Consider the following 25,597-nt stretch of genomic DNA (forward strand, 5'->3'; position numbering starts at 1 on the left):
ACTGTCTTGTATTTAATTTTTTTTTGCATATGGATATTCATTAGTTTGCAGCATCATTTGTTGGAAAGACCATCCTTTCTCCAGTGAAATTGTCTTTGCACCTTTGTCGAAAATCAGTTGACCATGTAGGTCTATTTCTGGACTCTTTGTTCTGTTTATTGGATATGGGTCAGTTCTTTGGCAATATCCACATTGTCTTGATTATATTAAACTTTGAACTCTGGTAGTGTAAGTCCTCCAATTTAGTTTTTCTTTTTCAAAACTGTTTTTGGCTATCTCAGTACTACTACCTTTTCATATACATTTTAGAATCAGTTTGCCAATTTCTAAAAAAAAAAAAAAAAGAAAGAAAAATCCTGCAGAGATTTTGACTGGAATTACTGTAAAGATTTTAGCTTTTATTTTAAGATATGAAGCCACTGAAGGTTTTTGAAGTGATATAATGTGCCAATTACTTTTAAAAGGATTTATTAAAAGACATATAGAAAAGGCAAAATGGAGGTATGGAGTCAAATTGGGAGACTACTAAAGTAATCCAGGTAACAGATAATGGCCACTTCAATGAAGGTGGTAGTGGTGGAGTTGGTGAGCAGCATTTGAGTTCCACATATATTTTGAAGGTACAGCCAATAGGATTTGCTCATTAAATACAGATATGAGAGAGAGACGCTAAGGGTGATTCAAAGGTTTTTGGTTCAAACAATGGAAAGATTTTTCATTTACAGCGGAGAAGACTGAAGAAGGAGAGATTTGGGTGGGGAGGCTAAGATTAGTTGTTCAGTTTAAGACACATTAAATTTATGATGTCTATTGGACATCTAAGTGGAGATAATGGGCTAGCAACTACATATTCAAGTCTGGAGTTCAGGGAATGGGAGGAGCTGGAGATAAAAATTTGGGAGGCTAATGTATAGGCAGTATTTAAGAGTCATGAACTAGATGAGATCATCAAAGGAGTATAAATGGATCCTATAAGGGAACAGCTGGTATGTCCCAATCCTGTGGCCATTCTCTGCTCCTGGCCACCAATCATCCAGCTAGAGAGTATGGATAGCTTACTACAAATACAACCTCACTGCTGGATAAAGTAAATCAAGGAAAATGATCATATTTCCTAGGCCAAAATTCAGATATATAATTTTTGGGCTGCATCTGGATATGAAAAACAATCTGGGTACCAGGAAACTGAAATTTCTTATCTAATCTAATGAGGACAGCAGCAGAATACTTCCAATTGGAACTACTTAAGAAATTGTGGCAAGGTGGTCCCTATAATTATAAGAAGGTATATTTATGTATTGGCACCTACCTTATTAAGTTGTTGTGGAGATTCAATAAGATAAAGTCTGTAAAGTGCTCAGCACAGAGTTTAGGACCTATTAATTGCTCAACAGATCGTGATATGCTGATGGCAAGGATGACTATCATTACGGCCCAGTGTAGTAGTGTTTTCTATGTGACAAGAAGCAACTTAAATAAGATGAAAATAAAAATTATAAAAAGCAGTTTTACTTTACTAACCTATTCATGGTACTGCTTTCATTCTTCTCGTATGGGGTAACAGGTAGAAAGAATACTGGATAGGAGCCCTGGTTCTGCTTTTACCAGACAAATGTTAGGTAGGAATTTTAAAATAGGCTTTTAAATCCTTCTATGATCTTACTTTCTTCATCTGTAAGATGGTAACGATATTATCTCCCTTACGCATTTTGTAGGATGGTTATGAAAATTAAATCAGAACTGAAGAGAAGTGTCACTGCTTCTAATTCCATGCTTTTCTGTTATGTGATTTAGTGGTCTTTAATATGCTTAAGATTTTCTACTTGAAGAGGCAGCAAGACATGAAAGGAAACAACTCTGGGTAGATAGGCAGAAATGTAACCTTTTGATTTTCCATTTGAAGGAACCAGCAACAAAGGGAATAGCTTTGTGCCCATTCTCTCCCACCCATGATCCTCTAAAACTTGGCCTTTTAGCCTTAGTTCTAATTAAGACTGTGTTTTAAATTTGTCCATTTACCGTTCCCTGTGCCTTTCTCCCTTTGTTCATGATTACCTAGCCATGCCCTACCTTTTGCCATCTGTCCAACCATCCATTTATTCATCAATCCATCCCAAATGCTCTTCTACTTCACCTTTAACCACCAATGTCTTATCAATTCTTCAAAGCCTCCTCTCTCTGTGAAGTCTTCCTTGTTGCTTTCCTAGTTGAAAGTCATCTTCTTCCTCCAAATCTGCTATTTTAACGTTCCCCCCCAAATGTACAGTATATATTTTCCTATAGTTATTTTGTACTTATCTACCTTTCTGTATTAGACAGAGAGCTCCCTGAGGGCAGAAGCTGTCTCACACATACAATACAGTATCCAAAGCGCCTGATTTAGTGATTTGTACACAGAAGGAGATTAACAAATATCTGCCGAATACTGACTGATTAAAAGAGATGGGAGTCAAAAATCTTAGCTGAAACCTTCTCTACTCACCAAAGAACTCAGTGGCAAAAAAACCCCCAAAAAACCCCCAGCAATATTCAGGAAGGATTTCTTAAAGGATATGTAGTTCATACACTTCTTTAGTTACTATAAAATCCATTCTTTAAACTGGACTGCCAGAAAAAAATGTATTGCTTGGGCCTCTGCAGAGATGCTTTTACAAAATTGTGCTTTGGTTTTATGACTTTGAATTACATGAAGTTGTACAAAGCTGTTACACATGACTTGCTATTGCTGTTATAGCTACTGGACATAGTTGGGGATGGTATTCACCATACTGCATGGCTTCCTCTTGAAGGGGAACCACAGGAAAAATCTGGGCACCTTTTGAGAGACTGTAACATTAGCTTTACAGAGTGAAACTTGTAAACAATCACATTTTCCTCTGTTTTAGCCCAAGAGAAGCACATAACAAATTTTGTGGTAAATGTACAGAATCTTATCACATATATTTGGTGCTTGTGCTGGATTATCTGTTGTCAACATGTTAATCTTACCTTCGGCTTTATCTTTTGTTATTTGACCTTGTCTTGATTTCCATATCTTTTCTTTTGTTTTTAATCCATTTGAATTGCATGTATTTATGTAAGTTACTTGAAACTCATTTTGGAAAAAATAAGTAAATACATAAATTAATAAAATAGCACAAATTTTTGTTGTCATTTCTTTGTTTTTCCCTCAGAATATCCTGTCTTACAGACTTTTTCACCTTATCGTGGCCAAAGATCAGATCAAAATGTCTTCCTAGATTTTACTAATTTTACTCCAATACTTACTACACAGCAAAATGAGGTCAACCTCCAAGGAATTTTCCTATAACCAGGGTGATTCGACTATTCAATACTTCATTTTCCTAAGGATTTTGAAATACTAGAGATGATAAAAATAATCAAACCACTCTTGTTTCTCAATGCAATTATATGGGTTAGGATTTCTGGTTAGAAGAGGAGGCAGTGTTATTGTGAAAAGTCAGGTGACCTGGCTTCTAGTCCAGATTCTGTGTCCAACCAGTTTGGTGACCACAGGCAAACTGTATAATCTCTCCAGGTTTCAGTTACTTCAGAAGTTGCACAATACCAGCTTTTCCCAAAGAGTCATTTGTTGTATTCCATGGCAAAAAAGGGACAAATAAGTCTGGATAGGAATGAATTAAATTAAGATAAACAGAAAATAAATAGTTTCTTAATGGGGGGTTTATAAAAGCCTTTAATGTGACTCTTTGAGGGGAAGGACAAAGTACAAAGCACTGACCTGAACTTGTTTTTGGGAGCACATTAATGGTCAAGTGCAAGCAATGACGAGGAGCAAAGTATGACTTGTCCTTCCTCCCCTGTGCCCCAAGCTCGCATATGTTCACAGCTGGAACATATACACTGAGGAATGCTAAAGGATGTTAATCGGGTTTTCTTTTTTCTTCCTTTTGAGGGGTGGATTCTATGAGAGGGCAAGCGTTATCTACATTTGTAAAGAGAGAAAATTTTAGCCCAGGGAAATAAGGTGAATCAGAAGAAGCTCTAGATCCAGAACATGCAGTGTACACATTCAAAGTGTACACATGACATTTAGGAAGTGTATGGTTGAAGATATACTATGGAGGGAGAGAGCATGCAAATTTGTGAAAGAAGGCATGAAAGAGTGAAAGTCCTAATTTTTTAAGCTATATTTCTTAAAATAGCCTAAAAGTATAGTGACAAATCTCTTGTCTAAAGTGTTGTGAAACTCTGATTTTTATAGTCACATACGATGATATATGGCCTTGTACTGGAATGGAGGAAGCAGAAGAGCATGAGCTTTGTACAGAGTCATGAAGACCTAGGTGAGAATCTCAGCTGTTCTCATTTCTATGTGTGACTTCTCGATGAGCTTCAGTTTTCACCTGTAAAGAGAAATCTCTAACCTTGGGGCTTGTCTTAGTGGTCAATGAATAAACACAGGTAAAGCTGCTTGCAGAGTACTTGATACACAGAAGATGATGAACCAAGTATTTTCCATTTAGAGTCCTCAGCATACAGAGATTAGAGTTTGTCTGACACAGTATCTTGTACATATATGATAGGCACTCAATAATGAATAAACTCTGATTTCCAAACAGTGAAATTTTATCTATGACTCTCAAGACCTGGCTCAACTATTACTTCTTCTATAGAACTGTCTGATTACAAAAACTGTAAAGATTGTACAAAGTAAAGATTTTTACTTTGCTCCTGAACTCTCTAAGTAATCTTGCTTTTATTTCTCTTATGTTATTTAGCATGTATTTCCTTGATTTGCTGTTATCTGTAGACATGTTGTATCTTCCCTACAAGATATAATCCCTTCTTATAAGTAGAAAATGTTTTACTATCCTGTGTTTCTCTTTCAGTGTTTAGCATAGTTCTTGTTCAAAGAACATTTGTTGATGTTGGAGAAGGTGTGGAGAAAAGGGAACCAACCCTCTTACATTGTTGATGGGAAAGTAAATTGGTGCAGCTGCTATTGAACACAGTACAGAGGTTCCTTAAAAAAACTAAAAATAGAGTTATTACAGGATCTAGCAAACTCACTCCTGGGCAGATATACGGAAAAGACAAAAACTCTACTTTGAAAAGATATATGCACCCCAATGTTCACAGCAGCACTGTTTCCAATAGCTAAGACATGGAAACAATCTAAATGTCTACTGACAGATGACTAGATAAAGAATATGTGTTATAAACGGAATACTACTCAGCCATAAAAAAGAATACAATAATGCCATCTGCAGTAACATGGATGGACCTGGTGGTTGTCATACTAAATGAAGTAAGCCAGAAAGAGAAAGAAAAATACATATGATATCACTTATATGTGGAATCTAAAAAAAATGACACAAATGAACTTATTTACAAAACAGAAATAGACTCACTGACATAGAAAACAAACTGATGGTTACCAGGGGGAAAGGTGGAGGGAAGAATAAAGTAGGAGTATGGGATTAGTAGATACAAACTACTATATGTAAACTACTACATGTATATATGTACACTGTATGTATATTTATATGCATAAATAAATAACAAGGATTTACTGTATAGCCTAGGGAACTATATCCAATATCTTATAATAACCTATAATGGAAAAGAATCTGAAAAAGAATATATATATATATATATATATACACACACACACACACACATACATACACATACACATATTTGAATCACTTTGCTATACACCTGAAACTAACACAACATTGTAAATCAACTATACTTCAATAAAAACAAAACAAAACCCATTTGTTGAATATGTTACAACCTGGCACCCTCTGACCAAGAATGATAACTAGTGGAGTTTTCCTCAGCCCAAGTTAGGGCCCTCCAGGCCTTTCCATCACTTGTTAGGTGGCTTCCTCTTTTTACAAGTGAATTTTGCCATTAATCCCATGTCTAGAAAAAAGTTCTAAAAGTCCTTTTTTGTAAGCTATCATAGGATGTCATTCTTGACATCCCTTTTCTTTTTTCCCACTGAACTTTAGGTAAATCTCAATAATAATTTTTACATATGGTATGTAATTCTGTTTTTACAAGACTATGAACTCCTGGAGGGGAGGACCCACATCTGAATCCCTACCGTACCTTAGCAGATTTTGGCCACATATTAAGCAGCCAAAAAAAATTTTGCAAAGTGAGTGAATGAAAAAATTTGTGTTGTCACACACATGATATGAACCTAGGGGGGAAAATTTAGCCAAGCTAAATGGATTTCTCATATATAGGGGCCCAGTTCAGGATGTTGCAGAAGTAACTCATAGCATCTTTTGGTGGGTAAAGTGAAGCCTGGGAAAAGGGGAGAAAATAAATTCCTTGTGTTCTTGGGGTGGGACAGTATTTAGGAAGGATGGGAGTATTTGTGAGGCAAGAAAAGGGGAAAGGAATTGAAAAGAATAGGAAACTGTGAATCTAGTACAAGGTCAAGTGTTCTAAGAGTTCAATACAACAGATCAGGAATGATTCTTCTACAAAAAGGTTAGTCTTCTATCCTAAAATGAATCTGGGAAAAGTGGAAATTAAGTTATAAGAAATAGTAACAGCCTTAGTATCAAACACAGTGTAAACAGACCTAGCTTTTGAACAACTTTTGAAAAATTATGCCCTACCTCACGTTCCTCTTCTTGTTCTTTGCGAATCTGCTCCAAACGAAATTGTTCTGCCATCTCTCTCTCATGAGCTTCCCTCTGTTGATAAAAGAGAAAGGAATCCAGCTCTCAAAAACCAGACTTACTTAAAAAAAAAAGAAAAAGAAACAAAGAAAGAAAAGAAAGAGAAAGAGAAAGAAAAAAGAAAAAGAGCGAATTCCCAGCATGGCCCAGAGGTACACCACTGTGGTAATGGAAGTGTTTGTCTCTGGAACAAGAATGGGAAGAAAAGCAAGAACAAAGCATAGCTCTCTGATCATGCATGGTGGGTTCCTATTTGAACACCCGGGTAACTCTGGGTAGAGTGGCATTCAAGATCCTCCAGAACCCTTTCTCTGGTCTTCCTTTCTGGTCTTTTCTGCTATTTCTCCTGTACCCAAATATCAAACTCTATTCACATCAGCCTCCATCATGAACCCAAGCCTTCTGGTCCCCTGCTGCTAGCATATATTACTTCTTCTCTCCTACCCCTCTTTCTCTATCCAGTTCAAATAGACAGTCTCTTCTGTGAAACCCTCCCTAATACATTCCCATTTCTTGGCTCTCTGAAAAAGCTGGCAAAAACTTTTCACTGAAACTTGCTCACTGAACTCTCACAGAACTCAGTGCTTCCCTTATGATATTTAGGACCCTTGCCCAAATGTTCTAGCTATCTTTGTTCTTGACTTAATCTACTCTACACCACACTGTGAGCCTTATTTGAAGGCTGAAACTGTGGCTTATTCATTTTCCCCTCCTATGCCCAGTACAGAAGCAGGTGTTCAAGAAGCACTGAACAAATCAGTGGTTCTCAACCCTGACTGCACAGTAGAATCACCTGAAGAGCTTTTTAAACATTGCTAAATTTTCCTATAGACTGATTTAAAAAATGAAATAACTACTAGGACCATTTTTGTTTTCGCTTCTTATGACTCTTGAAAAAAATTTATGTTGTCAAAATGAACCATGTTTTAAGAACCGGGGTAGAATTATATTCTTTCTGTTAATTGAATCTAGCTCTTTCCACTGCAAACCCAACTCTCTTAGGGATCAAAATGATTAAAGGGCTGGCACTTAAACAATGAAAGACTATTTAGGATTGAGTTCTTTATCCCAGAAGTCCCCTGACCAAACCTACCTTTGCCCTGTCAGCCTCAAGTGAAAGGCGATAGGCCTCATCTTGCTCTCTCTTCACATTTTCTCTGGCTTCTCGTTCATCCTTAAAAGAAAGGAAAAGATTCAAATGCATTTTACCATATTACTGTTTTTAAAGAAAAAACCAATGAGAATCCCCTTGTCTTACTCCTGTGTAAACTTATAATTAAACAAGGCATCTTTAAAGTGTAGAGTGTAAATAAGCTAACGAATAATAATAAGAAGAAGAATAAGGTGAGAGTACAGTAGATGGTGAAAATAAGAATGTTTGAAGCCTTGCTCTGCCACTTACAAACTATGTGACCTTGGGCAAGTTATTTAACCTCTCTAGGTCTCAGTTTCCTCAAAAGAAAAAAAGAAGTAATACTTACCTCATAGAGTTGTTGTGAGAGTTAAATGCAATAATATATAAACTATCTAGCAAAGCACCAGACATTCAGTTCATTTTCTTCCCCACTTTCTTGATTTTTGGGGATAATTCTGGAAATTATCAGCGTTGGGACTAAGGGCTGGGAGAGAGCAAAGGACTAGGACGCAGCCCCCTGGTCAGCACAGAAAGAGGCTGAAAGCAAAATACCCTGTTAACTTCAGTCCACATCACCCCACTAACACTTAGTTATCAAGTATTTCCTCACAACATCCACATTCATGAAGTGTGGATAATGCAGAAGTTATCTAAACTGAAGATCTTTTAGGATATTTTTAGCATCTGAAGTGATTATGTCATCTGCCTACATTTAAATCACGATTTCACATGAAACTAAAAATTAATTCACCTGCCAAAATGTCTTATTTGTTAAATTCTGGAGTACAGCCAACATACATGTACTTAAATTTAATAAATACCCCCACCTGTTGACATTAGAGTATAGGTTCCCTTTTTGGTCATTTTGCACAACAGGCTGAACCATGTAAAATCACCAATATTTGACTGATTCTGACCGACAGAAGTAGAAATTTCATGTGGTTTAACTTAATTATTTTTGTCTCCCCATTCAATATATGCTTACTCAGGCTGAGTATATGCATGGCATTGTCTTAGGTGCTCACTTGGATACCTATTTAAGACTGGCCTTCTCCCTGAAGCCCCAAACTCCCTTTGGTTTCAGTGATTCTATTAAATTCCACAATTTCTGGTATGAATAGTACCATTTCACTGATTCCTCATCTTTCAAATAAAAAATCAGGAAGAATTAGATGTTGCTGGCCTCAAGCTAACTGCTATACCATCTATGACGAAAGGGAATGCTAGGGAAATTATATGTTGGAACAAATGACCAGGAACAATGTTTAACATAGCTGAAAGGCCACTCAGCCTACAAAGCAGTTAGGATAATGTACATGTCATGTAATATTATGTATGAATAAAAATAGGTTTTAAGAACTTCTACTTGGAGACTTGTACTTAGCCATTAGTATTCCATTTTAAAGAAATAAAAGCATATTTCTTTAAATACATTTTCATTAATTCTAACTGGGTATTTCCCACTTTGGTCTATATAATACAGTTTTACTGTGACCAGATATAACCAACCTAATTAAACACATTTTGCACATTTCTGTTTACATTTGCATTTGCCTAATTTATTACTCTGTAAACTTCTTCCCCAACTTAATAGACAAGTTTGTGAGACCACTTTCATTTGGCCATGGCTAATCTATATTTGATGTATAATGTCTTTACTTTTTATGTCACCAAGGAGATGTAATGAAAAGATCAGCAGACCTGTGTTCAAGTCCTAGTCCTGCTAGTAGCAAGCTGTGTGTTCTTGCATAAACAGTGTCTCCCTTTTCAGTCATTTATTAAAGGATTGAGTTTTTAAGGATTCTGTGCCTTTCTGGATAAGTCAATCTTTCCAAATTTAGATATCCCTAATATTATCAACAACCTATGGGAGTAATCTTATCTTTTTATATTTCAAATGGGGAAATATTTAAGATGTTTAAAATTTTAATTGTACCTTATTTTGCTGACCCCATCCCTCCAAATTAGTTTAGGTTTCTCTCATAACATTCTGTACTTTCCCTTTACAACATTTACCACAATTACATTAATTAATTATCATATGTCTACTTATTTAATGTGAGAGTCCCCCACAACACTGTAAGCATCATAAGAACAGGGATCTTGTCAATATTATGTATCTCTGTATTCCAAGTGTTTCACGTAATTCCTAGCTTTTGAGAGGTATTTAATAAGCATTGGTTGAATAAATGAATTGTCTTTCCAGGCATAAATTATTTATTGTTTACAGTAAAAATTAAGGAGGAAAAAGATACAGCTCATCCACAAAGCAACCCCATCTGAGTCAATGAAATTGACTGGCTGGGCAGAAGTGACCTGTTATGACACTATGCACACACAACAAAGGGACCTTCTAAAAGCTACCACAGCTGGAAGGCCTCTCTGAGCACAAATATAATTTATAATAAAAGCATTCTAAGTAAATAGCTCTGTTTTAAAACAGACTGTTGCAGATATGAAAGGCCATTAAATACAAGGATCTCCGCCACAAAATGTGGCACCTGTTGTGAGAGGACGTCCTGAACCAGCTCATTTGCTTCCCTCCCATCTCCCCTACTCTCCCTTCTCTTTCTCTTCCCTCCCTTCCTTCTCACAAATATTCATTAAGCACCAACTTTACTATAGACATCATGGTAGTAGTAGGGATACAGATGCAGGCCACAGTTTAATAGGAAAATTCCAGGTGCTGTGGTTAACATTTCGTGTGTAAGTTTGTTCTCATAAACTATAGATATGCCTCTTGGAACTTCTATGTCTTACGAATACTGTCCTTGTGGAGGTTTCCCTTGCTAAAGCTGAGAGGATACATCAGACAAAGTGACTAGACATACATTTTGATTGTGTGGAGGTAGAACAGCTGGAATGATCAGGTTCAGGAATAGGTTTCAGGTGCTGCCTGGGCTATGGCTTGGGCTGCTTAGTATGAAAACACTCCTTGTCATAGTAAAGTGAGAAGCTGGATTGCTCAGAAGAGAGTGATAGCCTCCACTGGAGCCTTTCGTCTGTAGCATACTTGTCACTGCTCTCATCCGGCTTGGTGTTACACTCACCTGTACACTTGTCTCTCTACCTGAGCTGTAAGCTCCCACAGGGAAAGGACTCTCTATCTCCTATAGCACCTAGGCTACTAGGCTACTATCTCACATATGGTAAGCATTCAATACTTATTTGTTTGATGAATGAGTGGAATTATCACTACTCAACAGTAATATACCTGAAGTCTGGAACTTTTAAGTATTCTTCAGACCAGTAATTTTTTATTTGTGTGTTTTTCCTATTCTGAATATTACAAGGACTTGTCGAAAAGTGATGGAATTACAATTCAAACCTAGTCTTTCCCTCCTGAAAGCCTATACTTTTTCCCACTGTGGCAACACTGGGTGGCTGGGTACAGTTCTGTATATCTGAGACAGTGGCCACTGAATCAGATTTCACTACAACCCATTAAAAATAATGAAAACATTTTATGAGCTATCGAATGGCTCCCAAATGAGGAATTTAACCAGAAATGGAATTTAAGTTAACTTGTTACTCCTCACTAGTGTTTAAAATTAGTAATCATCAGTTAATTCTCAAAGAACTAATGCACAATTTCAAATTATCAACAAGCAGGCTATAGTGGTTAGGCTTGTTTCAAGTAATAACCAACTGCATACACAAATACCCACATACATATATACATATGGTATTTATTTATTCTTCTGAATGCCCAGCTTAGAATATACACCCTGCTCTCTGCCTTAATAAGTAGGACCTTGTAAACAGGGAAATGGTCCTGGTCTATCCCTAAGGAGATAGGGACCAAGGTAATGTGAACTTGTTTCAATATAAATACTTAGAGATAGCAAATAAAATTTAGCAAAAATGTTAAAAATATTACTCAGCATTTAAGAAAGAACAAAGAAAAATTCCTAGGTAGTAATAAAGAGAAAATTGGAAATCAGCACTGTAAATGATGAGGTAAAATGGAATCTGACAGGCAGATTATCCATCTTGGTAACTTGAGGCCCAAACAGATCCAGAAAATTTTATTTTGGAGCAAGGTAGGAAACTGGAAAAGTTATCTGTGGGATAACTTAATATAAGTGCAACTGGACTCTGGAAATAGGGTGCCAGGGAAAGGGGGAGAAAATTATTTTAATAAATAATGGCCAAACAGTTTTAGAATTTGATGAAAACTGTAAAGCCACAGATTCAAGAATCTAAATCAACATCAGGCAAAACAAACATGAAGAGTTACACCAAGGCACATCATACCCAAATTGTATAAAATTAATAATAAAATGAAAAATCTTAAAAATCAGTCAGAAAAAAAGAAAAGACATATATGTAAAGGGGGACAGAATAAGAATGAGATCAGACTTCTCATCAAAAATAGTGCAAGTGAGAAGACACTGGAGCAACATCTTTAAAGCACTGAAAGAAAAAAAAACTTGTTAACTTAGAATTCTATACTCAGTAAAAGTAACTTCAAAATTGAAAGTGAAATGAAGGCTTTTTCAATATGCAAAAGCTGAGTTAACTACCAGCATGTGTACTACAGTAAAAGTTAGAGGAAGTCCTTTAAGGAGAAGGAAAACAATACCAGATGGAAATCTGGATCTTCCCAAAGGTATGAAGAGAACTGGAAATGGGAGCTTCATGAGTAGATTAATAGACATTTCTTCCTTACTATTTGAATCTCTTTAACAAACAATTGAGTGTATCTCAACGGCATTTTGTACAGAAATAAAAAATCCAACCTAAATTCATATGGAAACTCAGGAACCCCAGTCAAAGCAATCCTAAAAAAGGAGAACAAAGTTGGAGGACTCAACATTTCCAAAACATTACAAAGCTATGGTAATCAAAAACATTGTGGTATTGGCATAATGATATACACCTAAACAAATGCATTCGAACTGAGAGCCCAGAAATAAACTCTCACATATATGGTAAATTTATTTTCAACAAGAGTACTAAGCTCATTCAACGGAGAAAGGGTAGTTTTTTGTTTTTTGTTTTTTAAACAAATGACACTGGGAAAGCTAGATATTCAGATGCAAAAAAATGACATTGGATCCTAGTTTTACACCATATACAAAAATAACAACTGAAAATGGATAAAAGATCTAAAATTAAGAGTTAAAACCACAAAACTCATAGAAAAAAATATAGGTGAAAATCTTCATGAACTTAGGCAGTGATTTCTTCAGTAAGAAACAAAGCACAGGCATTAAAAAGTAAAAACAGATAAACTGGGCTTCACCCTAAAAACTTCTGTTCATCCCCCCATAAGATTATGGGAGTAAAATCTCTGAGAGGGGAATGAGACAGGAAAGGGGTAGGGTATGGCCATTCAAGGAATGACACAGCAATTAACAACAAAATGGTGGAAGATTCAACTCCCAGTAGGCCTTGAGGCCCAAGATAGTGGGATATTTGACTTCTAGCAGACCTTGAGCTTTATCATATGCTTACTGTAATATATTAGCATGGTAAATGGCACTCCCACAGGTGCCATGACAGTTCTGAGGCCAACCGTAAAAGGTCAAAAAGTGGGTGGTGGCCCAATTCCCTGCCCCTTCCCCAAAGTAGTTAAAATAATCCCCCCACTTGTTAGCATATGAAGCTACCAAGCCCACAAAAACTATAAACCCCCACACCTTGTGGCTGCTCCCTTCTGAGTGAGGCAGATTGCACTCTGTCTACGGAGTATGGATCTCTCTGTATATCTACTGAGCACCCAACCCCTACAGCTCATGGCCTTTCTCTTGCCTTCTGATACAGCCTGCACTCTGTCAATGGAGTATGGATCTCTCTGAATAAACCTATCTTTACTCAAAACAAATAAACAAACAAAAACAAACAAACAAACTTCTGTGCATCAAAGGACATTATCAAGAAAGTGAAAAGACAATTCACAGAATGGAAGAAAATATTTGCAAATCATATATCTGATAAGAGTTTAATATCCAGAACTCCTGTGACTCAACAAAAGCAAAAAGAACAAACAATTCAATCCAAAAACAGGCAAAGGACTTGAACAGACATTTCTCTAAAAAAGATATATAAATGGCCAATAAATACATACTCATAGCAGCATTATTCACAATAGACACAAGATGGAAACAACCCAAGTGTCTATCAACAGATGAAGAGATACAAAATGCGGTATATACACACAATGGAATACTATTCAGCCATAAAAAGGAATGGAGTACTGATACATACTATAACATACAGAAACCTTGAAGACATTATGCTCAGTAAAAGCCAGACACAAAAAGACAAATATTATATGTTTCCAATTACATAAGGTATGTAGTAGAGGCCGATTCAAAAAGACAGAAAATAGAATAGAAGGGAGGGGGAATGGAAAGTTATTGCTTATTAGACTGGCTAGAATCTATAGTTCAAGAGCAAATAGAAGTGATGTGAACACACATCCCTGCTTCTTTCCTGATCCTAGCAGGAAAACAGTCTTTCACCAGTAAGTAAAATATTATTTTGCAGGGTTTTTTTTTCCTTTTAAATAGATGCCCTTAAACAGGTTCTACTCTATTCCTGTTTTACTGAAAGTTTCTATCAGGAATGAATTAACTGTGGTCTAATATTTTTTCTGAATCCATTGAGATGATCAAATGGTGAATCACAATGAGTGATTTTTCAAATCTAAAGCAAGGAAAAGAAGGAAAAAGCATCAAGAATGAAAAGGAAGAAGATAAACTCTCTTTACTCACAGATAAAATGATTAGGGATCTGGAAAATCCTATGGATTCTACCAAAAAACTATCAGAATTAATAGGTTATTTTGGTAAGTTACAGGATATAAAATTGACATAAAACAAGCAGCTATATTTCTACACACTAGCAAGAAATGATCAGAACTTACAATTTAAAAAATGCCACTTATAATAGCATAAAATATATGAAATACTTAGGCATAAAGTTGAGAAAAGATGTACACTGAAAATTTTTAAAACATTAATGAGAGGAATTAAAAAAGACCTAAATACACAGAGATGTATCATTTTCATGGATCAATACAGTCAATTTTTGTATGTAAATTCTATCTAGGTAATGTACAGATTCAACACAATTCTAATAAAAATACCAGCAGTATTTTTATTAGTTAATTTTAAAAACTAAAATATAGTTGATTTACAACATTGTTAGTTTCAAGTGTACAGCAAAGTGATTCAGTTATACATACACACATGCATATATTCTTTTTCAGATTCTTTCCATTATATAGATTATTACAAGATGTTGAGTATAGTTCCCTGTGCTATATAGGGTCTTTGTTGTTTATCTATTTTATATATAATAGTGTATATATGTTAATCCTAAACTCCTAATTTATCCCTCTCCCTTACCCCTTTCCCCTTTGGTAACCATAGTTTATTTGTAGAAATTGACAAACTGATTATAAAATTCATATGGAAATGCACTGGACCTAGAATAGCTGAAACAACTATGAAAAAAAGAACATTAGAGAACTTATACTACTTGATCATCTGATTTTTGACAAAGATGAAATGGCAATTCAGTGGGAAAAGGAAGTCTTTTCAGTAAACAGTGCCAGACCTACTGGATATCTATATCTTCCTTTACCCTCTGGGGGAAAAAACCCCTTAAATCCATATTTTATACTATATATAAGATTTAATTCAAGTGGATCATAGACCTAAGTATAAAATCTAAAGGATTAATACTTTTAGCAGAATCATAGGAGAAAATAATGGCCTTGGATTACGTCAATATTTCTCAGATATGATGCAAAAGCATGATAGATGAAAGAAAAGATATAAAGTGGAATTCATCAACTGTCCTACTAAAGACAATTGAAAATGATAATGTAAATTAAGCCATAAACTGGAAGAAAAATCTTTGCAAATTACTTATAAAATAAAGGACTCATATCTAGAACATATAAATAACTCTTAAATATAAAAATAACAAAGAATACAATTTTTAAAATGTAAAAGATTTGTAGAAACTTCACCAAAAAAGACAAACGGTTAGCAAGTAAGTACATGAAAAGATGCTTGATCTCATTAGTCATTAGGAAAATGCAAATTGAAACCACAATGAGTCACCACTATAAGCCTATTAGAATGTCTAAAATTAAAAAGGACTAACCATACCAAATGCTGACATACCAAGTGGAGCCACTGGAACTCTATACACTGCTGGTGGAAAAGTAAAATGGTGCAACCACTTTGGAAAATACTTTGGCAGTTTCTTAAAAAGCATATATCTACCATATGATCTAGTCATTCTAGTTCTAGGTAGTCACCCAAGACAAATGACAGCATATGCCTATATTAAAACTTGTATACGAATGTTCATAGCAGCTTTATTTGTAATAGCATGTCCATAAATAGGTGAAAAGATTTTTTAAAATGTGCAAAAATACAAACACTATTGAAAGCAGTAGTAGAGGCTTTGTCAAATCATTTCTTGTTCACAGCAGACAAGTGTTGGAACCTGTCATAATATAACAATTCCCCTTTATAGGATTTCAGAGAATAAGAGTGGTAAGCCATCTGTCGGTTTTTATATTAACTTTTAAATGATTAGTAGGTTTCGAGACTTGAGTTCTCTAATGAAAATCAAATCTTAGTCAGAGACTCAAAAGAAGAAATGTACTCAGAACTGAGTGACTTACGGTCAGTTACTGAAGGCAACCAACAAAAAATGGAGGTTCCCTCAAGACCTAAGAAGATGGCACTGAAATGCAAGGTTAAATGAGGCTGCCCAGCTTCATTGTCAAAACAGTGAAAACAGAGTAGAGAGAGAGAGAGAGAAAGAAAAAAACAATTTAGAGAGAACTGAAACTATTCATTCTTAGCTTTGCCCACTTGATTTTACTAAATGAAAATGATGTCACATACAGAGTTGAATCAAAGTGCAGTCTGACAATCTTTCCACTGGGGACTAGAAGCACATCAGTATTTAGAGTGAATCAGGTAAAATTTGTAGTGTTTGTTTCAGTAACTGACAAGTTCTAAGCTCAGGCAGTTAGTTACCCTGCATGCACATCATATTGCTCAGTGACTACTGGAGGCTAGGCTTGTCCTGAATGTCGGCAACCTGTTTTAGGATCCAGGATAGCTAACAATGAATGAAGCGTTGGGGTCAGTTGGAATACTGCATTTCAGTATAGCTGAATATTCAAGCTCTCGTGTGTGTGTGTGTGTGTGTGTGTGTGTGTGTGTGTGTGTGTGTGTGTGATGAGCTAGTCAGAAAGAATAATATAGTGTAATTCAAGCTGTTTGCTGTGTTTTTCGTTTTTAAAAAGGTGCTTATGCAAAAAATTATAATGCAAATGTTGTTTTTTTGTATATATATTTTTATTGAAGTATAGAAAGTTTATGAAGCTGTGTCCAATTTCTGGTATACAGCATGATGCTTCAGTCATGCATGAACATACATATATTTGTTTTCATATTCTCTTTCAACATAAGTTACTATAAGATATCCAATATCGTCCCCTGTACTATACAGCATGAACTTGCTGTTTATATTTTATATATACTAGTTAGTATCTGCAAATCTCAAACTCCCAATTTATCCCTTCCCACCCCCCCCACTCCCAGTAACCGTAAGTTTATTTCTATATCTGTGAGTCTGTTTCTGTTTTGTAAAAATAAGTTCATTTGTCTTTTTTTTTTAAGATTCCACATATAAGTGATACCATATGGTATTTTTCTTTCTCTTTCTGCCTTACTTAGAATGACCATCTCCAGGTCCATTCATGTTGCTGCAAATGGCATTATTTCATTATTTTTATGGCTGCATAGTATTCCATTGTATAAATATACCACAACTTCCTTATCCAGTCATCTGTCAATGGACATTTAGGTTGTTTCCATGTCTTGGCTATTTTAAATTATTCTTAAAAAAGTAGCATTGTTAATATTGCTAGATGCTGATTGTTCAATATTGTGGATACACTGAATGCCACTGAATGATACACATCACAAAAATTAACTGTGTGCTATGCAAATTCTGTTTATATTAAAACTATTACTAGAACCAAAACAATTGTAAAATTTCTGTATGTACACATAGTGGAATACTACTTAACAATTAAAAGAAATGAACTATTGATACATGCAACAACATGGATAAATTTCAAAATAATTACGCTGAGTGAAAGAAGCTAGATGAAAGAGTACATACTGTATGATTCAACTTTTCATAAAACTTGAGAAAATGAAAACAAATCTACAGTGACAGAAAGATCAATGGTTGCCTGGGGCTTGGATGGTTGGCAGGTAGAGGCAGAAGGAATGGATTATGTGCATGAGGAAACTATTGAGAGTGATGGATATAGATATGTTTACTATTTTGATTGTGGTAAAGGTTTCATTCATATATATATACGTCAAAACTTTTCAAACTGGATACTTTATATAGGTATAGTTTATTATAGATCAATTACACCTCAATATAGCTTTAGAAAACAAATGATTAATAATACTGAAAAAATTAATGTATGGATTATTCAGCAGCTTGGATACAGATGAAAAGAGTTAATGAAGTAGAAATAATTTGAAGAAATTATCTGAATTGCAACACAGAGAGACACAGAGAAATAAAATGTGATGGAGGCTATAATCAGAGTGTCGAGTATACATCTGCTAGGAATTCTAAGGGAATACAGAGAATGAAGAAATTCTCAAAGTGATGTTTTTGAATTTTCCAGTATGGATGAAAGATAAGAATAAGTGGCCAAGGACCATTTCAAAGGGTAACCTCTAGTTCTACAGAAACTATTAAACTGAATAAACAAATAAACTGATTGAAGTCACCATGGTCAAATAATATAGCTTTGAATGCCACCTCACCTGAAGAAAACCACCTGATTCTTGATTCTGCTCATACAATGATAAGACCTTGGATGACTGGGTTGTAGTAACAGAAATAATACTTAGAACCTTGCTAACCAGTGTGGTCCAAAAACAAGCAGCGCTGAAATCAACTGGAAGCTTGTCATAAATGTGGAATAATCTTGGGCTCCATGCCAGACTGAATGAATCACAACCTGAATTTTAATAAAATCTCCAGATGAGTCCTATGCACATTTAATCTTGAAAAACACTGCTTAAGAAGCTTTGTTTCAAAGTAATGTATCTAATCCTGCTTAAGTGACAAGTGGTTGGGATGCTGTTTTTGCTTTCACAAAAGCCATAAATGGGGAAAGTTCATTCACACTGGTGCAGAGGAATGGTTAAATACTAGGACCAGAACCTAATCCTTTAGCAGTCAGACAGAAGTCTGGGAGATGAGATCCGTGCTTCTGAACAGATTCCTATAATAGGAATAGTTTTGTTCACACAGGAACCTGTCTACCAAGAGAATAAACTCTGAGAAAGGTAACAGGGAGAGACAAACATATTTCTTCTCCAATATGGCAGGCCTGTTACATGAGAAGCCCAGCTAAATGCTCTGGAGGTTGTGTGTGTGTGTGTGTGTGTGCACCCACAACAGAGATAATGTAATGGGCTTTGATAATATCTGAATACTACATTCTGTGGCCACCTCTCCAGGCAGGATTCCTTCTTAAAAGTAGATAGATAAGATAGGAGGAAGAACCTGACTTTCAATCACAGGTCAGCAAACTGTGGTCTTTGGGCCAAAGCTGGCCTGTGGCCTCTTTTTGTAAATACAGTTTTACTGGAACCCAGCCATGCCCATTTGCTCATGTACTGTCTATGGCTGAGCTACCTCTGTGCTACAGTGGCACAGCTGAGTGGTTGTGACAGAGTATACAGCTCCCAAAGTCAAAAATATTTACCATCTGGCCATTCACAGAAAACAGCTGCCAACTCTAACATCATTATACATGTTGATTTCAGCCTTCTTAACTTTTAGTAAGTAGGGAATAAAGTCATAATGAGATTTAAAGTTCATAAAAATCTAGAGAGAGATTCAGGAAAAGAAAAGGTCACATGGAAAGAGTAACTAAATTGGTTTATTACAAAAAAAAAATCAGAAACCATAAAAAAGCTCTGACATTAGTATGAAAGGTTTAGTCAAAGGTCTCACAGCAGCATATTTCAAATTTACCTGGGCTAATAGTAGAAGGTCTTGAAAGGGATTTCCTATCATACATAAAAATAATTTGATTAAACATAAGAATGCAAGAGAATTTACATACTTGGATAGGTTTCCAGGTATCTAGGAAAAGTGAAAGAATAACTTCTAACTAGACACATTCAAATAAATCACCTGTCTTGGAGGCTTAGGTATAGAACTTACTTTTTCTGAACCACTTGGTATTTTGTCTTAGTTTCAGGCAATGACTCTGTTGAACGTCTACTATGAGTAATACACTGGGCCAGACACTGTGGGAAAGAGAGATGCTAAACTAGTCTTATTAAAAGTGTCTTAAATTTTATCTAAAAGAAAGGGACAAATGATTTTTGGAGGGTTATTTTAATGGAGATTTTGTAGTTTTATACTGCTGTTATCAAATTTCTATTATTGAAAGCATGGTGTCAAAGACTTACCTTTCTAAAATAAAAATCACATCACTCCTTTTTCCTAACTTTCAATGACTTCCGCACACCTTCAGGATAAAGTGTAAATTTCCCAGCACAGCTGCCCTCAATTACTTTATCAGCTTCATTTCCCACTTCCCCCTTCCACATACCCGAGGCTCCAGCCATATAAGCCCTCTCACAGCTCCTTGAACAGACCAGGTTTTGCATGCTTCTCTGCCTTTGTATGTCCTATATCCTTGGCCTAAGACACTCTTCATCACTCTTCCTTCCACAAAATCACACTCATCTTTCAGGCCCAACTTAAGTATCTAGGCATTCACAGGTACTCTCTCTCCCTCTAGCCCTGGGTTGAATGGTTTCACGTCTGTGTTCTACTAACACTGTATTTATAACTATGTATTTACATATTTGTCTCTCTCACTAGACTATGGGCACTTAAGAGGGCAGGAATACTGTTTTTTTTTAATCTCTGAATTTCCAGCATAAGTTAACACTACCAAGTTGACACTTGGTAGATAATAATAGCAGTTAACATTTAGTGAATGCTTACTATATGCCAGGCAATCTTCTCACACATGATTATCTTATTTAATCCTCATGTATACTGAGGGAAGGAGGAAAGGAAAGAGGTGACTGTACATGTAAGAAGAAAGAAAAGGAAAGGGAGCTAAAGCTTCTGCCCCAGAAACTGTCATGGATCTCAAAAGTGTCAAAAGCCTTTGCAAGCGCAGTGTTCTTGTTTTACTTTTCTCTTGCTACCATTACCCTAACCTGGGTTTTGAGATTTAGGATAGTGAGAAGCCTTGAGAGAAACAACAATAGGCAGGAATAGAAATAAGAAAATAGCTCTACTGAGGAAAATTATCCTCTTAGAGTGCTAGATTATTCCACTACCTCTGTAACATACTCTGCAAAGGTGACACGTTTCTTTTCGGGGGACTGTTCATGCTGATGACTGGGCACGGTGCCTGGCATGTATTAGGTATTCTACAAATGTGGACTGAACTGAACTGCAAGGACAATTAACTGATTCATCCTGAGTCACTAAAACAGATAAACCAGTCCCTAGCAGTTTTGTAGATTTAGTGATGTAAAAAAAAAAAAAAGTAAAATAATTCAAATATTGGATCATTTAAAGCCAAGTTTTCAAAACCTGCCTCTAAAGCAACAAAGATCATTTTATTTTCTGAGTAAATACCTGGTTGGTGTGAGAAGAGAGGGAGCAGAGATTTTAGTAATTGAATTATTCTTAAGGGGCTAATTCATTAGGTATCAAAAAGATGTAAGAATTGGCCTTAGTTGCTTCTTTAGTGTTTGGGAGGTAAAAGCCTTTATTTTACTTTATTATTATTTTTTAACCTTCACCTTATGGCCTAATTGGGACAAACTGGGGTTCAGATATTCAAGGTCTTATTTTTGAAAATTTCTCAGGCCTATTCTGATAATCCTATTTACAAAACAATATTTAAATAGTATCTTATATTTTAAAGTATCAGAATTAGACATTTTTCTAGATAGACAAATGGCCAACAAGCACATGAAAAGATATTCAACTTCATTAGTCATTAGGAAACTGCAAATCAAAACCACAATAAAACTCCACCTTATATTCACTAGGATGGCTATTATTTTAAAAAAGAGAGAGAAAATAACCAGTGTTGGTGAGGACGTGGAGAATTTTTACCCTTGCCAGTTGGAACGTAAATGATACAGACACTATGAAAACAGTTTGGTGATTCTTCGAAAAGTTACAAACAGAATTACCACATGACCCAGAGATCCACTTCTAGGTCTATATCCAAAAGAACTGAAAATAGGGACTCAAATAGATACTTGTACATGAATGTTCATTCCATCATTATTCACAACAGCCAAAAGGTGGAAACAATCCAAATGCCCATTAACAGATGAATGGATAAACAAAATGTGATATATTCAGAAAATAGAAGTTTACTCAGCCACAAAAAAGAATGAAGTACTGATATATGCTACAATGTGGAGGAACCTAAGGGAAAGAAGCCAGACACAAGAGTAATATATTTATGATTGCATTTGTATGAAATAATCGAGAATTTGCAAACCCATAGAGACAGAAAGTAGCATGGTAGTTGCCAGAGAGGGTTGGGAGAGTGACTGCTTAATGGGTATGGGGTGATGAGAATGTCTGGGAACTAGATAGAGGTAATAGTTGTACAACACTGTTATTGCACAAAACATCACTTTAAAATGGTTAATTTTATGTTATCTGAATTTCACCTACAATAACACCCAGGTATCAAAATTACAGAGCCAAGAACTAAATAACAACAAAGCTCTCTACAGTGTGAAAAGGAAGAGGAATATCTTTATTTTTCTGCACGTGAAGTATAAGTGATGAAGGCACTGCTTTTAAAAGAGGTGTTAAATTGACATTCACAAAAAGTACTGCCTGGTAGCACTGGCTCCACAGTGTATTGCGGCCAGGACATTTCATCTTCCAGTCAAACAGCTTGGATTCTAGTCCTTGTTCCATCCTGATGGCAGAACAGTACAGAGAAACAGTACAGCTTCAAACATATACATTGAGATTTGGTTTGAATTCTAGGTCTACCCTTAATTTCTGTGTCAAGTTCCTTGACCTTTTTAAACACTGATCAATTGTATCTATAAAATTGGAAAAATACTTCCTTGTTGGATTACTGGAAGGATGAAATGCAATGATGGGTATATATCACCTAGCACAGTGGGCATTTTGATAAATGGAACTGCAGTGGGCATTTAACAAATGTTATCCTAATCATTATCACCACCATCATCATCCCAATAATAATAATCCTCTTCCTTGTAATAACTAGATTGTGTAATCTCAGGCCAAACAGTTGAATTTCTCTGAATTTCTTCTAAGGCCTGCTTGGGGAGGACCTGCGGCAAACCATCCCTCATTAATAGCATCAGTTTTCAATAGGTAAACTGGCCACGGTAGAGGAGGGGAAGGTTCATGAATAATTACATGAACACAAGCCTCGGGTCTCTGAAGCATCTTCCCATTGTTCCCTGTTTCCCACTCAAGTCACTGTCGATGTACCTGGGCTCTGATGGGTGTTCCAGGGTCAAAAATAAGAAGAACATTAGTGGTGTTAGGCAGAGACTATGTACCATATGCAGTTTAGAAGAAAAGTAATACTATACTATATTCAGAAGTCTGACAAAATTCTAATTTTTCTCAAGACTATTTTGATTTTTCTGAAATATCAAATTTCAAAAAATTATCTCTTTATATATCTATTTTTTCCTGTTTGTTTATTTGTTAAACCTGCTTTGCTTATTCCATAAGTGCTTAGTCTGCCTTTAAGTAATCACTTTCTAAGTTGCAGAGGAAGGAGGTTCTTTAGTGTGATGGCCCAGGACAAACCTCTAAGTTTGTTTTACTTTCAAGTGACCTAGGTTGTCAGGATTAAACAGAAAAACACACGGTGGGATAGTGGTCTGAAATGGACTATGGTTCCAGACTAGAAGGAATGATCATTTTGTTAATAAAATTAGGAATGATTTAGAAGGCTTCATCCACTCTGTGGTAAGAATGAATTCCTTGTCTTTAGGCCTAATTTATCACTGTGGTTTCCATTCTATAAAAAGCTCTCATTTCCTTTTTAATCAAAGCTATCACTAACTAAGTATTTGGAAAGGAAAATGTAGTACGTATTAATGAATATCCCCCTGCCTATATCTTTATCTAAGACTTTTAATCTTTTAAAGTCTTATATTTCAAAGTTTACAAAGCACTTTCACATGTGATACTCACAATAATTAGGTTGGCCAGGAAGGGACTTTGATCCCCATTTAGAGATGAGGAAACGGAGACTGAGAAACGTTTAAGTGATTTTCCCAGGGTCACCAAGCTTGTTAAAAATGTAGGCCACCTGGCATCTCATCTAGAGCTCTTTCTGCCATTTCACTTCTCTTGAACCTACATGTTTACTGTGTTTCTCCCTCTCTCAATTTTCTTCCTTCCAAACATTGCTAATATAGTCCTTGAATCAGTGTAGGGGATAGTGGAATGGTTTTCCTAGGGATGAACTGTTTCCGCTTGCTGAATGAACTGAATAGGAAAAACAGATACAGATTTAGTTTATTTCATTACCAATGGACTCTCCACAGAGAAGAGAAAGATGGTATAGAATGGATTTGTAACCCCAGCCTTGTAGTATCCTGTAGAGTTGTCATCATCTATTTACATGTCTGTTTCTCTCTTCAGACCCTAAGCAAATTGAAGACTTTTCCTTATTTATCTCTGTATCCCTAGTTCCAGTCTCAAGCAGTGCTTGGTACTTCCTAGATCCTTAAAAATTGAACAATGAACAAGCATTTTGGCTCCATAGACATATGCATTATAAATTTAGATTTGTTAAACTGATTTGCCTGTAAAATCATTAATGACCTGCTAGTGCTCAAAAAAAGTGAAAGAAGGATTACGGCAAACCTGACACTCAACATTCTTTCAGATTATATACCTGAAAGAATAGGTTTGATTGCTATTATATTAAAGACTGAACTTAAATGTTAGACTAACCGGTTTTTTTTAAAACTTCAATTATCAAAAGTTTTAAACAGAGAAATTTCAAGATAGTCTATGGTAGGACTACGAAAATAGAGAGATGAATTCACACATAGCAAGTAACTTCCAAGTTCTAAGACTGTCTTGCTTTGCTATTATGTAAGTCTCTGGAATTTCCGGTAGAGATGTTTAGAAAAGATTCTTTTTCAACTGGATAAAAGTGGTATGTGACAGTAAGCTGAAAAACTGGATTTAAGATTGGTTTTCTAATTTCTTTAGTGGCAGGATTTCAAACGATGAACTGCTGTCTCAGTGTCCGCTTTAGAGGAAGCAGGCTAACTTGTGAGAGTTTATGTTATGGCTAAACAAATCCAGAGAGAATCTACCTATCTGCCTGGTAACCTAAGATGAAACCTGTACATTTTTCAAGCATGATGCCTTGGTTCAGACCCTGGCCATCTCTTGCTTAGACTATGGTGTTAGTCTCTTAGTAGGTCTCCCAATTTCCAGTGCATTCCCATAAAATTCATTCATCCATTCATTCAACTTACCTATTTATAGAACATTAATGCACATCTACTATGCGTTAAGCTTTGTGTTAGGAAATGGAAACAATAAGTATGATGTAGTTTCCTTTTCTCACTAGCTGAAGGAGATAGATGTGTAAAACTGGAAAGGAAGGCAATATTATGAGGGCCTATTATGGGTGAGTTATTCTACAATATGTTGTTTCTTTTCATCCCCATAATACTGCAGTTGGGTA

General features: G+C 35.7%; 1 protein-coding gene across 2 annotated transcripts in view; it reads right to left on the reverse strand.

Moving 5' to 3' along the window:
- FAF1 (Fas associated factor 1) overlaps positions 1 to 25,597 on the reverse strand; it is a 378,757-nt gene that overhangs the window by 42,761 nt on the left and 310,399 nt on the right. For both annotated transcript variants that reach the window (XM_032494244.1, XM_006180232.2), the window contains exons 16-17: positions 7,762 to 7,842; positions 6,606 to 6,683 (exon numbers count right to left, since the gene is read on the reverse strand). In XM_032494244.1, coding sequence (XP_032350135.1) covers positions 6,606 to 6,683; positions 7,762 to 7,842 — 159 coding nt within the window. The remainder of the gene's footprint in view (positions 1 to 6,605; positions 6,684 to 7,761; positions 7,843 to 25,597) is intronic.

Source organism: Camelus ferus, chromosome 13 (genome assembly GCF_009834535.1).
Source record: "Camelus ferus isolate YT-003-E chromosome 13, BCGSAC_Cfer_1.0, whole genome shotgun sequence".
Classification (NCBI taxonomy): Eukaryota; Metazoa; Chordata; class Mammalia; order Artiodactyla; family Camelidae; genus Camelus; species Camelus ferus.